General features: G+C 37.5%; 1 protein-coding gene across 1 annotated transcript; it reads right to left on the reverse strand.

Moving 5' to 3' along the window:
* Positions 1–42: 42 nt before the first annotated feature.
* LOC127449570 (lysosomal protective protein-like) lies at positions 43–14015 on the reverse strand. Its single transcript, XM_051713093.1, has 15 exons — positions 13890–14015; positions 13324–13484; positions 13073–13184; positions 9780–9830; positions 9448–9534; positions 8772–8927; positions 8244–8335; positions 6430–6514; positions 6226–6317; positions 5867–5945; positions 5586–5734; positions 4140–4215; positions 3965–4054; positions 2519–2620; positions 43–789 (listed from the first exon to the last, which is right to left on the reverse strand). The coding sequence occupies exons 1-15, from the start codon at positions 13947–13949 to the stop codon at positions 706–708; spliced, it is 1476 nt and encodes a 491-aa protein (XP_051569053.1). The 5' UTR covers positions 13950–14015; the 3' UTR covers positions 43–705.
* Positions 14016–15095: the final 1080 nt, after the last annotated feature.

Consider the following 15095-nt stretch of genomic DNA (forward strand, 5'->3'; position numbering starts at 1 on the left):
ACACACACACACACACAATTTGACATCACAAAAAGAAACAAATCATAGGAAATTGATTTAATAAAAAAAAAAAAATAAATAAAAAAAAAGGTAAAAAAGGCACAAAGATTTTCCCTATGAGCACAAACGTACAACAGTTTGCACGATAAATCATTTTAAAACACCATTAAGCAAATGAGGACAATTAAACGTTCACAAAATGCAACAATTAGTCCAGCGAGGCATTAAAGTGTAATATTCATGACAAAAATAATCTTTATGATCATTAAAATTCAAGATGGCTCCAAAATACTTTCTACAAATAATAAAAATAAAAAATACAAAAGCTACAATTTCACATTTAATAAACACAAGCTAAAACTGTGCAATAGATGGCTAACAGTCTGTGTCTAGTCATTTTGGATAGATCCGATTCAGTTTTAATGGGCAACACAGCAGCTTTCATAAATTAAATCAAAGTTTGTCAGAAGCAAACAGGTGTTTTAATGTATTGTTGGAGGAACTCACTGTTTATGCACGATCAGAAAACTAGCTATTTTAAATTGTATATAGTGTGCAGTAGAAAACTTGATCTGTGTTTGATGAAAAAGTGCCAGAAAAAACAGATACGAAAAAAAAAAGTTAGTGGTCCAACTATGGAAACCTTTAACCCGTGTGACAGTGCAAATCTTGATTTAAATGCCAGTAAAAATCCCTGAGTGTGGACTAGTAAGGTTGCTTGGTGATAAAGCGGGTAAACATGGTCAAGGCCGCTATGGGTTTGTCAGTGGGAACCATGTGACCCGAACCCTGAAAGAATAGAGCAAATGCATCAGTTCAACTGTGGAAGTTTTTCCTTTCTAAAGACAGACGTCACCGATGAAAACGGTGCAAAACTAATCTATTATAGAAGTTCTGTTCCTAGGAGCTTAAAAGGAATAGTTCACCCCAAAATGAAAATTCTCATCATTTACTCACCCTCATGCCATCCCAGATCTGTATAACTTTCTTTCTTCTGCAGAATACAAATTATGATTTTTAGAAGAATAGTTCAGCTCTGTAGGTCCATACAATGCAAGTGAATGGTGACCAGAACTTTGAAGCTCTAAAAAGCAAAGGCAGCATTAAAGTAATCAATGTGACTCAACTGTTTTAATCCATGTCTTCAGAAGTAATATGATAGGTGTGGGTGAGAAACAGATAAATATTGAAGTCCTTTTTTACTAGACATTCTTCACCCTGCCCAGTAGGGGGCGATATGCATGTGAATGTTAAAGTGGAGACTGACTGAGCAGGGAGGAGAATTTATAGTAAAAAAAAAGGTCTTAAATATTGATCGGTTTCTCACCCACACCTATCATCTCTCTTCAGAAGACATGGATTAAAACACTGGAGTCTTATGGATTACTTTTACTTTGATTTTTGGAGCTTCAAAGTTTTGGTCACCATTCACTTGCTTTGTATGAACCTACAGAGCTGAAATATTCTAAAAATCTTCATGAGTTCAGCAGATGAAAAAAATAAAAAAAAGTCATACCCATCTGGGATGGCATGAGGGAATTTTCATATTTGGGTGAACTATACCTTTAAGGGGGCGTTCACCCCAAAAATGTTCCTGCATTCCTTCAGTGCCATTTTGTTTTTTTTCATACGCTGCCTTCAAGTGCACCTGAGAAGCTCCTACGTTCAAGTTTGGTATTTGTTATTACAACAATAAGCATTAGAGTCGGAAACAAAACATGGCGGAAGCCAAACTAAAAATAAACAACTGCAAAAGCGTTTTTTTACCCCCAGTTATACCAGTTGATAACCTGCTTTACTTTTACACGACTTGCATGATTTATTGATGCACTGCATCTAACAAATTAAATATATTGCCTAAAGCAAAATAGCGAAGAGAGAGTCATTAGCTTTATATTAGTGAACTTATAAAATCTGTTATTTATAACACATTAATATTATTTTTCCACTATCTTTCATGTCCAACCGCCCCTTTCAACCAAAAACAGAAGATCGCTTGGTCATTAATGTGCTCAAAACTGTCAATTACGGTATTTCCGACTCACTTAAGGCAGCAATAATTGTGGATTGAGTCACATCGTGCTCTTTTTTTTTTTCAGCATCTTATACTTACGTACTTAGTTCTGAATAAGTACATTTATACAAAACATTTATTGGATCATTTTACTTCGTTAACGGTGCATTCTGGGATTGTTTTAGGCGCTTTTCACGGCAAATTATTTTTGTCGTTTTTCGTACACAAATGGACGTCTTTAACCGTTGCGCCACATCTCACTGTTCTTTCAGCGTCTCACATAGGAGCATTGCATTTTATTTAGATGCCGTGTCAAATTAAAGAACATAAGACACCCAAGTTTGGTTTTATTCGTTGCGCTGCATCGAACTTTAAGCGCAAGAGCCTGTTTGGTTTGAAGAAACATGCAATTCTGACCTAGGTTTTGTCCAAAGTGATGTATTTTACAACACACCATAAAAATGTCCAAACACATTTCATATGTTATGCCTAAAAACGTCTTACCTTCACTGTGAGGAAAGCGAGGTTGGAGAATTCCTTGACGAAACCGCCCACCTGCTGAGTGTCACCACTGAAATAAATCCAAGTTCTGCGCTGCACCTGAACCTAATCGCAGAAAACGACAAAGAGATTGTTTCTCACTACAGCATAAACGCAAGGCATTTCGGCCTAGATCAATAGAGCGCAACAATGTCCGCCCACTTTTTCAGCTGTCTTGGTTCCAGAAGAATCCCCCCCCCCCCCCCCCCATTTCATTTTTCCCATAGAAATTTCATTAAATCCTTCAAAAGAGTTGTAAGCCATGAACCAAACCAACCAGCTCTGAGGTGAATCACAACATAACAAACTTTGATTTGAGGCAAAAAAGTATTTGAACACAAGACCAAAAACAAAAACACAAAAAGGTACAAGACTGTGCACTTAATTGGATGGAAAAATATAAAACTATTGATTTGAAATTGTTGATTTTAGGACTAAAAACAATATATTTTACGTTTATTGCAAAATACTCTGATATATACAAATGTAAGTAGTCCGAGAATGTAGGGAGAGTGACTCGATTGCGTCATTCAGTGCGTCAAGTGATTGGGCGGCCACTGCAGAGCTCTTTTGGCGTGCATTGTTTACAGCAATTCTCTGATGATGGATTTTCCCCCTCTTGATCATGGGTAGTTTAGCTCTTCAGCAGAAATTCAACTTTTAAACACGATTTTTAAAAATAAAGTTGAAATAATGTGGACTGTTGGCTTCAACAGAAGCATAAACCATCGTTAAACAACCTCAAAGCTCACAGCGATCTGTCTTTAAAGATTTATAAATCATCGTTATGAATCAATTTGCCCATCAAACAAAATGAATGGGAATTTTTTTTACTTCTGGAACCAGACGGTTGCGCTCTATAAGCCAATGGATTGCCAAGGACTGTTTTTGCAAGCTACAATCTGATTGGCTGTCAGAGTCAGAGTGCAGGGGTTCATAATCTGCCTGCTGGGAAACGGTCACATTTACAAGGTACCAGACTGACTCAAGCACTTCCTAGGAAGAAACTACTTTCTGGACGTGAAAGTTTTACAGGTTAGTGGCGTCAAATTTTTTAAAGATGTTAAAGATTCGGACTACAAAGTCAACACGCATTTCCGCTAATTTCTACAGTATTGTCTGAAAAACTGTGACGGCTTTATTTCAAATAATGGCACTGTAGTCTACCACTTAATTTCTTACAGTTGTATTATTGTGGTACAATAGCACCAATTTCAGATTTATCCATGCCTAAACAAAGTAAAAACAGTACTGTGGTTGGCCATTTTTTCAGTCAGATCTTTCCCATCTAAGTGGGCGGTTTTTAGCTCGAATAAACTGCAATGTGGACCAGACTTTGTGCTGATAGTGAAAAATGTAACTCACGAAACAAGACAGCAAAATTTACCGCACAAGTTGAAAACATCTCACCTCTTGCTGGAGTGATTCCACAAACCACTCATCTCCAAGGAAATTGCAGGCCATATCAACATCTCCATTGTACACCAACACACGGTATCTCTGTTGAGAAGATGTTGTAAAAATTATCTACAAGGACTGGTAAACTTGGAAATACTTGATTAATCCTTTATATCCCATGACTCACTAGTGCTCCAAGAAGCTTCATGTACTGTTTCTTCACATCCATAAACAGCCGTTTGTAGTTAAGATTGACCTCAGCACTGCAACAAAAATCAGGATGATTTCAAATGAAGGCTCTCCAGCTCTAATTATTTGCATTTTGCTCATTCTCAAACCAAATTCAGTCCATGAGGTGTCAATATTCATACATCGAACACTTGGAATGATCAATGGCTCTGCCTACACCTGGCATTAAGATGTGTTTGGGTAATCTGATCAAGAGGTCGACTGATTGTGGATATTGCTATACCGATAACTAAGGTGGTGGGAAAGGCTGATAACAGATTCATTGACGGATAGACAGAGGTAACAAGAGTCAAATATGAATAAAATTCCAGATACAGTTTATGGTTCAACCTAAATCCCAATAATAACCAAAAAGAAAATGGAAGATTTTGTGCATAACGTGGGACTTTTAAACAACTATAAATTAGCCCGAAACACACCAGGGACTCTTATTTTGAAATGGAGACTTGGCCCTGTTTCAATGCTCCATGTTAAGTATCAACCAAATTAGGCTTTTTATAGCCTATATATTTACCAGAAGAAGGGATTTGTGTATACATTTCACCAGATGGTTTTTAATGAGGAATAAGGTTTATTATTATTATTATAATTATTCACAAGATGATATGAAGTTGGAGATACGGAGGATGTGCTGATGGGGCACATAATAATAAAAACTATTGGCTACTATCGACATAACTGATAGTTCCAAAAAGCAACTATCGACAACCAATATATCAGGCGAAACAAAGCAACCACTGTCGCGGATTAATCGGTAAAACGATATATCGGTCTTCCTCTAATATGATCATAAGAAGTCAGGCGAAACAAAGCAACCAACTGCACAGATTAATCGGTAAAACGATATATCGGTCTTCCTTTAATTTGATCATAAGAAGTCAGGCGAAACAAAGCAACCAACTGCACAGATTAATCGGTCTTCCTCTAATAAGATCATAAGAAGTCAGGCAAAACAAAGCATCCATCTGCACAGATTAATCGGTAAAACAATATATCGGTCTTCCTCTAATATGATCATAAATCAGGCGAAACACATCTTAATCTGATCGTAATGTGTCTCTTGACTACTTGCATTCAGATTTCAGGGGAGAGGTCGATTTTCATAACGACATACATCAATCACTATGCCAGTGTATTACTGCATTATAATAACGCGCGCAAAAAAAGTAAAATATAAAACGTTCTATGGATTACCTTTAAGCTGCCTCTATTGATTTGCATTGTATGGATATAAACATCATAATATCCTTAAAAAAAAAAAAAAGAATTGTGTTCATGCGAGTCACACGAGTTTGAGAACTTATAACAGTGAATGTAAATGAGCTAATGATAACTTTTGGGTGAACCATTCCTTACAATTTAGAATACAATCCACTCAACAAACCTGCAGATGACCCAGTCCAAAGAATTGGGCGAGATGTGGAGGGCAGACTTCACTAATGGGTTGTTCAGGTACAGGGTGGATGGGGTGGAGTTTGTGCATGGAGGATCAAGCTTCGTAGACTTAAACAGGGCGGCCACATCTCGGAATTTCTGACCAAAAGAAAATTCCTCAAGTGATTATCCATTATTCAATGGTTCTGTGAAAACTAAAGAACTTCATGATGATATTGCTGAGAAGAAAGCTTCGTTTTCTGGTAGCAACACATGAGCTGGTTGCATTACCTGGTTCCATGCTCTTGACCAGTCATGGTTGATGAAGTGGTGGCCCAGGTCTCGAATCACAAACTGCCCATTTTCAATGCTGAATTCAGAATGCATAACAAAATTATGTGCTGCAATCCACTAAAAACAAATCACCAGTTTATTAAAAGTATTTGACAGAAATGGCTCAGAAAAGTTAGGTTAGTTCTGAGAAAAGCCCAAGCATCATTTGTTTACTGATTCCACTTGGTTTGATATTTTGTTATATAAAGCAATGGCATTCAGAGTGACTTAAGTGTCCAAATACTTTTGGGGCCACCGTACGTTCATGTCAAAGTGGCATTTCAGAGTTTACTTTCATTTAACTGGTCCATCCTCACCTTGCTCTCTGTGGAACACCTCCCGCACAGGGTGCATACAGGTTATACATGTTCAGTCCTGACTCGAAGACAATAACTTCAACCTGATTTACCTAAAGAGCAGCGGAAAGATTAAACAAAAAAAAAAAAACAAAAAAAAAACACACACGTCTCATACATGTTAAACATGTCAAACTATTAGGAGAACGCTAATGTTTCACTTACATTAGCAGAGCAGTTCACATCCTTGTTATTGTAGAAGTTGCATACTCCATCTTTGCAGCAAAATGTCTGCAGGGCATTCCACAAGCTATAAAACAAATTTTATTTTTTACAATTTCTAAAGAAAATGTGAGTGATACCTGCTTATTAAGAATTATTAGGTGACACAAAATACAAGTGGTCAATTGATATGGGTTTTTAAAGATTTTTTTTTTCACAGATTTTCTACAGTATCTGAAGAACAGGACGGCCGATACAAATTCTCCTCATCACAATTGTACAGAGCGGTTATCGGAGTTACCGTGGACTTTGTCAGTTCAAACCAGTCATGACCAGTCTGGCCATTCTCTGTTGACCTCTCTCATCAACAAGGCATTTCCGTCCACAGAACTGCTGCTCACTGGATGTTTTTTTGTTTTTGGCAGCATTCTGAGTAAATGCTAGAGACTGTTGTGCGTGAAAATCCCAGGAGATCAGCAGTTACAGAAATACTCAAACCAGCCCATCTGGCACCAACAATCACAACAAGCTCTACAATTTACTCAGATGGTGCCAAAAACAAAAAACATCCAGTGAGCGGCAGTTCTGCGGATGGAAACACCTCATTGATGAGAGAGAGAGATCAACAGAGAATGGCCAGTCTATTTTATACAATATTTAATGAAATGTGCTTAAACTTAATCCTTATGTTGTGTTCTGATCATTTTGACCCAGACAATTTTTTTTTTTTTTTTTTTTTACTTAATCTAATTGGAATACATTTCCTTGAAATTCCTTGTGAAAAAAAAACACAAAAAACATTCATTACATTTTATTGGTTTTATTTCACTTTTACACTTATTTTATTTTGTATTTGGGCTCGTTTGAATAGGGATAGTCTGCTGTAAGTCACGATATAACATTGTCTATGTTATATGTATGTTTCAGGAAGTAATAAGGAAACGTGACAAAAACCCACTCCTGTTTATTATATTTGTGTCAGCGTGAATTTCATACACTAATGCTCACTGCAGTTTGGCCTCTGAGTGAAACAAATTTGTATTGCATTCTACTAATTGAGACCTTTACAACAATATATAACACATGGCTATCTTAACACATGGCTATCTTAGCTTTTTATGGTTTTACCAACTCTGAATATAATTGTTGTAAGACATTTTTTTGCAAATGATGAGTTAAACAGTTCTTAGTTATCAGCAAATTAAAAAGCATTAAGTATTGGTAGGATCAGCTATAAGCATGGTAAAATCCACATTCTATGCTTTAAAATGACACCTATTTTCTTCAGATCAAGCAAGTGGTTATTAATTTATTAAATAATAATTATAATTTTTTTCCCCATGGGGAGTGCCTCCCACTGGCCCTGGTATAAGCTCACTTCAATTAATCATTCTAATCAATAAAAACAAATATTATATATACACAATTTAATGTTCAAAAAAAGGAGTGCAGAACCTGTCAATTACTAAAAAAAAAAAAAACAATTGATAAAAAGATCTAAATGCAATATCTTGTGATAGTACATGCTATAGGAGAGATTTATAGTCTTATAATCTTAGTGGGCTGGTCATTTTTGACCGGGAATACAAAGTGTGTTAGCACAAAACGAACATCATCAGGGCTAAAAGAAAGTGTTGACTATCATTTGAGAAATCTTTTGGCAGATTTTGGAACTGACACAAGGGAAATTTAGTGCTTCCGTTAATTGGCCAAGCTAACACATTTACCAGCCGATAAAAATCGCAATATGGCCAAATATCGGCCGATTAATCGGCCTAGTTGCCGATAAATTGGTCTATCACTAGAAAATATTGTACCTGGTCCCAAGAAGTCCATGGTAGTATGCAAAATAGACCAAGGAATTGTCATTTAGCTCATAGCTTGACAAGCCGTTGCCAACAGCAATACCCTACAAGACACATACACACTTTAGGATACACAATGACATACAATTGAGACAGCATACACCCTGCAACACAGAGCTCACTGAAAAACAAAACATCTAAACATTCTTAAAACAGGAGGTCTTTAGTTGAGAAGAAAAATTGCATAAGATATTAAGACTTTTGAGAATACATCTTAGTTGACACAAATACGTTTGATTTTTTGTGGCATAATACTCACTAAATTTGGTTAGAATAACCCTTAAAACAAGAAAAACAATTTGCCAATAGGGTAAGAAAAATATTTTCTGAAAACAAGTCTTAATATCTAACATCTTGTAAAATTGTGTCTCTTGTTTGGTGGTTAAACAAAACACAAATATGGATTACATTTAATTTCTGCAGCGCAGGACAAATGTCTTTTGTTTTTAGGCAGTACAATCAACAGGAAGTCCCTCCTACCTGTAAATTAATGCTACTGTCCTCCATGACGATTTCGGCCAGTGTGGGAATATAGATGCCGCCGTAACTCTCTCCAGTCAGGAAAACCTCATTCTTACTGTACTCGGGATACAACTGGAAGAACGCTTTCAAAGCCAAGTAGTTATTCATGGCCACCTGGATGTCAGGGAAAAATTCAACTAACATCTTGCTTATTTTCATAACTGTTAGGTAGGCAAGACTGCAATAAAACAAGTTGAAGCATGGAATGTACAATTAGTAAATACAGACATGAAATCTGTCCTTAAAATTCACATGAAACGGCATTCACAGCGCATTTTATACTGTAATGTGAAATATTTCTGAGTTACATTAAAATGTATGCCTTAAAGTGGACTTTTATTACATAAACCAGCATTACATTAAGGTGTTAACTATAGACCTTATTTACAGTAGCACCATATTTGATTTTTGACAGGCATGAAAATGAGGCTGTGAGGGATTTTTAGATTTACAGTCTCTTCAATGCCATGCACGGTGTAAGGCTCCATCGAATTTTTCCACAACACGTTTTCTGGAGTTTTTTTGGCAACTTAAATTTCTTGGAAAGGTTTTTTTTACGTTTTGTCAGCAAAACAAGCCAAAAACTTTAAACAACAGAAAAACCAACATCTGAAAAGCCAATTTGAAATCATACCTCGGTGTCATTGGTTGTGTATATTTTGTCATCAGAGTAGGAAAACCCAACACCTGCTGGTGACTCAAGGTATAGCACATTTGCAATCTGGGGGGAGGGGGGGAATCCATATTTAGTAACTAAATATTTACTTTATAGTAACTATAAAAGTAATAAAAATAAAATAATGTGAAACCACATGACTGGTTACAGGAACTGTGATGGTCTAAATACTGAAAATACTGTGTAATATGAAAACTGGCCCTACTTCCTCATTTCACAACACAGAAATGACTTACAAACAGAACTCAAATAGCAGTGCTAACGTACTTTAGTAAAAGTGGAATCCGTACCTTATTCCAAGAATAAGGATTGTATTCTAGAGTGATGCCGTCATCCTGGATCTGTGGAAAAAAAGGAAATGTTCACGCTCGGAGCAAATGAAGTAGTTTAGTTACAAGGTTCCCACACCTTTTGACCAATGAATTACCATTTTTCCAGTTGTTTGTAATTATATTACTGTTCTTCTACAGACAGGGTTTAGGGTTTTTCAAAATCCCTAAACCAAGACTTAGCTTAATCAATTGTAAAAAACACCTCAGAGAGCTTTTTAAGCAATATCCACCAAACTCGGCACAGACCTTCAGACTGTTCTGGAACAGTGTGCCATGTCTTTTCTAGCTGATCGGACTTATGATTTTTCACACAGCGGACGATCAAAACTTCTAATATTCTATCCACAGTTTTCCTGAGCAACCACTGGGCGGCGCCATGATGATTCTAACTGCCGTTTTCCATTTCTGGTCTCGAGACGACAAGTAAAAACTGCCAAAACGAGCAATCCAGAGGAGAACAACAACCATTTAAGTGTTATTTGGAGTAAAAATGAATTTCAGGCTCAACTTGTGCAGTTGTTGGCTGTCGTAACTCAGAATAATTAATGACATCAACATAATCTTTGATCGTTGATCTGCTTTAACCTTTGAGCGACCTTTGGGACATTTTTGTCTCTCTCTTTTTTTTTTTTTTTTTAGCATTTTGGCTGTTAATGCCAACGGCATAAATTTGGCCAAATGTGTGTATTTTGGGGGGAATTTTGATATTTCAACCTAAGTTCCTATAATACATCTTTTTTGTGTACACAAAATAGTTACACTCAGGACCTTCAGGACAAAAATGTCCCCATTGAAATCCATTAAAAATGCAAAATTTGATCCCAGTGACATTAAAGTATAAAATCATGAATTCTATGATATTATGCTTTCATTCTGGAGCCCTAGCTTCAAAAATTTACATTTTTATATTTTCCACCAGATGGCGCCATTTTTCTCATGTTTAGCCTATGGAGCAAATATATGCTTTTCCCCTATTTTCTGTTTGCTGTATTATAGAGCACTGCAGGACAATTGAATAAATGATGCAGCTAAAAGTGCGTGTGTGTGTGTGTGTGTGTGTTGGTATGGATGTCAGAGTGTGTTTTGTATGTGTGTATTGAGAAATGTGTGTGTGTGTAAAAAAACAACAGTGGCATTATGTAAACAAACTGGCATTTAAAGGGTTAAAATCCTGAAAACGAATGAATATTTGGTAGTTATGATCAGGACTGATGTTGGTTAAAAAATATTAACTAATTAAAAGTGGAAAATATAATATTATTATGCCAGTTTTTTTTTTTTCTCCCCAATTTGGAATGCCCAATTCCCAGTGCGCTCGAAGTCCTTGTGGTGGCGTAGTGACTCGCCTCAATCCGGGAGGGGGAGGACGAATCTCAGTTGCCTCCGCGTCTGTGACCGTCAATCTGCGCATCTTATCACGTGGCTTGTTGAGCGCGTTACCGCAGAGACGTAGCGCGTGTGGAGGCTTCACGCTATTCTCCACGGCATCCACGCACAACTCACCAAGTGCCCCACCGAGAGCGAGAACCACATTATAGAGACCACGAGGAGGTTACCCCATGTGACTCTATCCACCCTAGCAACCGGGCCAATTGGTTGCTTAGGAGACCTGACTGGAGTCACTCAGCACGCCCTGGATTCAAACTCGCAACTCCAGGGGTGATAGTCAGCGTCTTTACTCAGTGAGCTACCCAGGCCCCCATTATGGCAGATTTTTGATGCGGACATTTTTGTCCTCTTAGGACGTCTGAGTAACTTTTGTTTATTGACACACAAGGGTTAAGTCGGTCTCTGTCTGTTGGTCTGTCTGTCTCAAAAAAGACTTTATCTGACTATTAATGAAATGACATTTCCAGGCTTGGAAGTCATAATTTTAAATTTCCATGACCATAGGAACCATGTAGTTACACTATACTGCCAAAAGTACTCGCTCATCTGCCTTTAGACGCATATGAACTTAAGTGACAACCCATTCTTAATCCATAGGGTTTAATATGACGTCGGCCCACCCTTTGCAGCTATAACAGCTTCAACTCTTCTGGGAAGGCTTTCCACAATGTTTAGGAGTGTGTTTATGGGAATTTTTGACCATTCTTCCAGAAGCGCATTTGTGAGGTCAGACACTGATGTTGGACGAGAAGGCCTGGCTCGCAGTCTTCGCTCTAATTCATCCCAAAGGTGCTCTATTGGGTTGAGGTCAGGACTCTGTGCAGGCCAGTCAAGTTCTCCCACACCAAACTCGCTCATCCATGTCTTTATGGACCTTGCTTTGTGCACTGGTGCGCAGTCATGTTGGAACAGGAAGGGGCCATCCCCAAACTGTTCCCACAAAGTTGGGAGCATGGAATTGTCCAAAATCTCTTGGTATGCTGAAGCATTCAGAGTTCCTTTCACTGGAACTAAGGGGCCAAGCCCAGCTCCTGAAAAACAACCCCACATCATAATCCCCCCTCCACCAAACTTCACAGTTGGCACAATGCAGTCAGACAAGTACCGTTCTCCTGGCAACCGCCAAACCCAGAGTCGTCCATCAGATTGCCAGATGGAGAAGCGTGATTCGTCACTCCAGAGAACGCGTCTCCACTGCTCTAGAGTCCAGTGGTGGCGTGCTTTACACCACTGCATCCGACGCTTTGCATTGCACTTGGTGATGTATGGCTTGGATGCAGCTGCTCGGCCATGGAAACCCATTCCATGAAGCTCTCTACGCACTGTTCTTGAGCTAATCTGAAGGCCACATGAACTTTGGAGGTCTGTAGCGATTGACTCTGCAGAAAGTTGGCGACCTCTGCGCACTATGCGCCTCAGCATCCGCTGACCCCGCTCTGTCATTTCACGTGGCCTACCACTTCGTGGCTGAGTTGCTGTCATTCCCAATCACTTCCACTTTGTTATAATACCACTGACAGTTGACTGATTTAGTAGCGAGGAAATTTCACGACTGGACTTGTTGCACAGGTGGCATCCTATCACAGTACCACGCTGGAATTCACTGAGCTCCTAAGAGCAGCCCATTCTTTCACAAATGTTTGTAGAAGCAGTCTGCGTGCCTAGGTGCTTCATTTTATACACCTGTGGCCACGGAAGTGATTGGAACACCTGAATTCAATTATTTGGATGGGTGAGCGAATACTTTTGGCAATATAGTGTACCTAAAACATATCACTTAAAAAATTATTATTTATAGAAGGCCCTTCCCCCCCCAAAAAACACCAATGAGTTTGAATCAGTCCAGCGCTGTGAATTCTCACCAGAAACGGTCCGTGTTCTGTGAGCAAACCATCCATGGAGCTGCATCCTGGTCCTCCATTAAGCCACAGAACAACCGGACTTTTCTCTGGATCTTTCTGAGACTCAACAAACCTGATGTAGAGCATCAGAAGACATTCATGCGTTAGTTACAACAACAATTAACTATAACTCTCACATCATGCGAGTAGATAACCACCACTTATTGTAAATGTCAAAAATCTTCTTGTGGTTCTGAAAAGGAGTTACTCACCAGTAATGAAGGTGTTTATTGTCTGCCACATGGAAGTATCCAGAATAATGCTTGAAACTGGGCTGTTTCTGAAGTCCAGGCAGATATTTGATTTCATCCGCATCTGGAGCGCCGAAAACCTCCAAAACCCCCAAAAGCAAACACACCAACACAAGATGCATCTGTAAACAGAGGAACAGACCACAGTTATTCAAAACACTGCATTCTTGAACTCTGTAATACAAAGAAACTTCTTGGATTATAACATTATATAACAACCTGAACCAAACGTTTCATGAGAAAACAACACATTTATTATTATTTTTTGTTGTTGTTTTTGTTGTTGTCCCAATTCATGCACATTTAGTAGTCTCAGCAGGCAACAACAGAATGGAAAACTATATGAACTTATGTGTGATTTTAGCCAGAGCACTATGCAGGAAATGAAGAGTATCACAGGCTTTAACATGCGATTAAGGCAATGTAAATTTAAACTGCATTTTGAGACATTTGACTTACCTTTCTAGTCAATGAATAGAAGAAGAAATAAAAAAACAGTGAAATTAATGTTATTTTTGTACTCTTACCTTTTCAGATGTGGAAATAAACATGATAATCCGCTGTGTTAAACTCTTAAATAGACACATATTCACGTGACTTCAACTTTCCGGTGATCAAGTCACATGACTTTATCACGTCCACTCTGTCAAAATAAAACAGCACTCGGCCTACAGACTTTTTACTTTAATTAATGTGTAATTTTCTTTTAATTTAAGTAATGCCCTCTTTCTTTCTTTCTTTCTTTCTTTTTTCTTTCTTTCTCGTTTATTATTTTAGTTACTGTCTAGTTTTGTTTCTGTTTTGAGCTATGGTGTTGGTGAAGTGTTTTCTTTAACTATTCTTTATATTGCTGTTATTCTTAATACTTATTGTTGTGCTCTAATTTTGTTGTACCACAACAAATAAAGCATAAAAATAAATAAATACATTAAAAAATTAAAAAAAAAGAAACAGGCTATTATTTATTTATAACTTGGCTATTATTTGTCAAAGGTCATTTAAAATTGAACTTAAATTCGCTTGTTTGTAGGCTTCTGTATATTCCCTTCAAAAAAATTTTTTTACATTTATTATTATATTAATATACTGTTTTTTATTTATTTAATAAACATTCAGAATATTCATTACATTACAAGATGATTAAAAATTTCACAGAGACTTTCAATAGAAACAGTACAAATAAATAAATAAAATGGCATCACGAGCATATATCAAATACATTAAACAATGGCACAGTTTTCCTGTTTTTTAATTATTATTATTATTATTGTTGTTGTTATTATTATTATTTAATAGAGACAAAGTAAATAAGGGCTGTTTGGAAATGAGAAAAACCGGGATTTTAGATCACTCCACTTATTTTGCTGAATATCATATTTTGCTAATAACAATAACAAATCAATAAAAAATGTTTTATAAACTTACTATAGAGCTGTTCAGCCGTAACGTCAATTTCCCCGTGCCTTTAGAGCTCAGACCCCCCCAAAACATCAGTGAGCCACCACCATGCTTCAGAGTGGGATGGTATTCTTTTCACTATAGGCCTTGTTGACCCCTCTCCAAACATAGCGCTTATGGTTGTGACCATAAAGCTCTATTTTGGTCTCGTCACTCCAAATTACAGTGTGCCAGAAGCTGAGGCGTGTCAAGGTGTTGTCAGGCATTTTGTAACCGGGCTTTTTTGTGGCATTGGTGCAGTAAAGGCTTCTTTCTGGCAACTCGACCATTCAGCT

Source organism: Myxocyprinus asiaticus, chromosome 12 (assembly GCF_019703515.2).
Source record: "Myxocyprinus asiaticus isolate MX2 ecotype Aquarium Trade chromosome 12, UBuf_Myxa_2, whole genome shotgun sequence".
NCBI classification, from domain to species: Eukaryota; Metazoa; Chordata; class Actinopteri; order Cypriniformes; family Catostomidae; genus Myxocyprinus; species Myxocyprinus asiaticus.

Excerpts from the sequence above, each read along its gene's own strand:
- LOC127449570 (XM_051713093.1), bottom strand. The coding sequence starts at position 13,949 with ATGTGTCTATTTAAGAGTTTAACACAGCGGATTATCATGTTTATTTCC. Across the intron at positions 13,485-13,889 it reads TTATTTCCACATCTGAAAAG|ATGCATCTTGTGTTGGTGTG; the intron begins GTAAGAGTACAA and ends CTCTGTTTACAG. Across the intron at positions 5,735-5,866 it reads GGTCAAGAGCATGGAACCAG|AAATTCCGAGATGTGGCCGC; the intron begins GTAATGCAACCA and ends TCTTTTGGTCAG.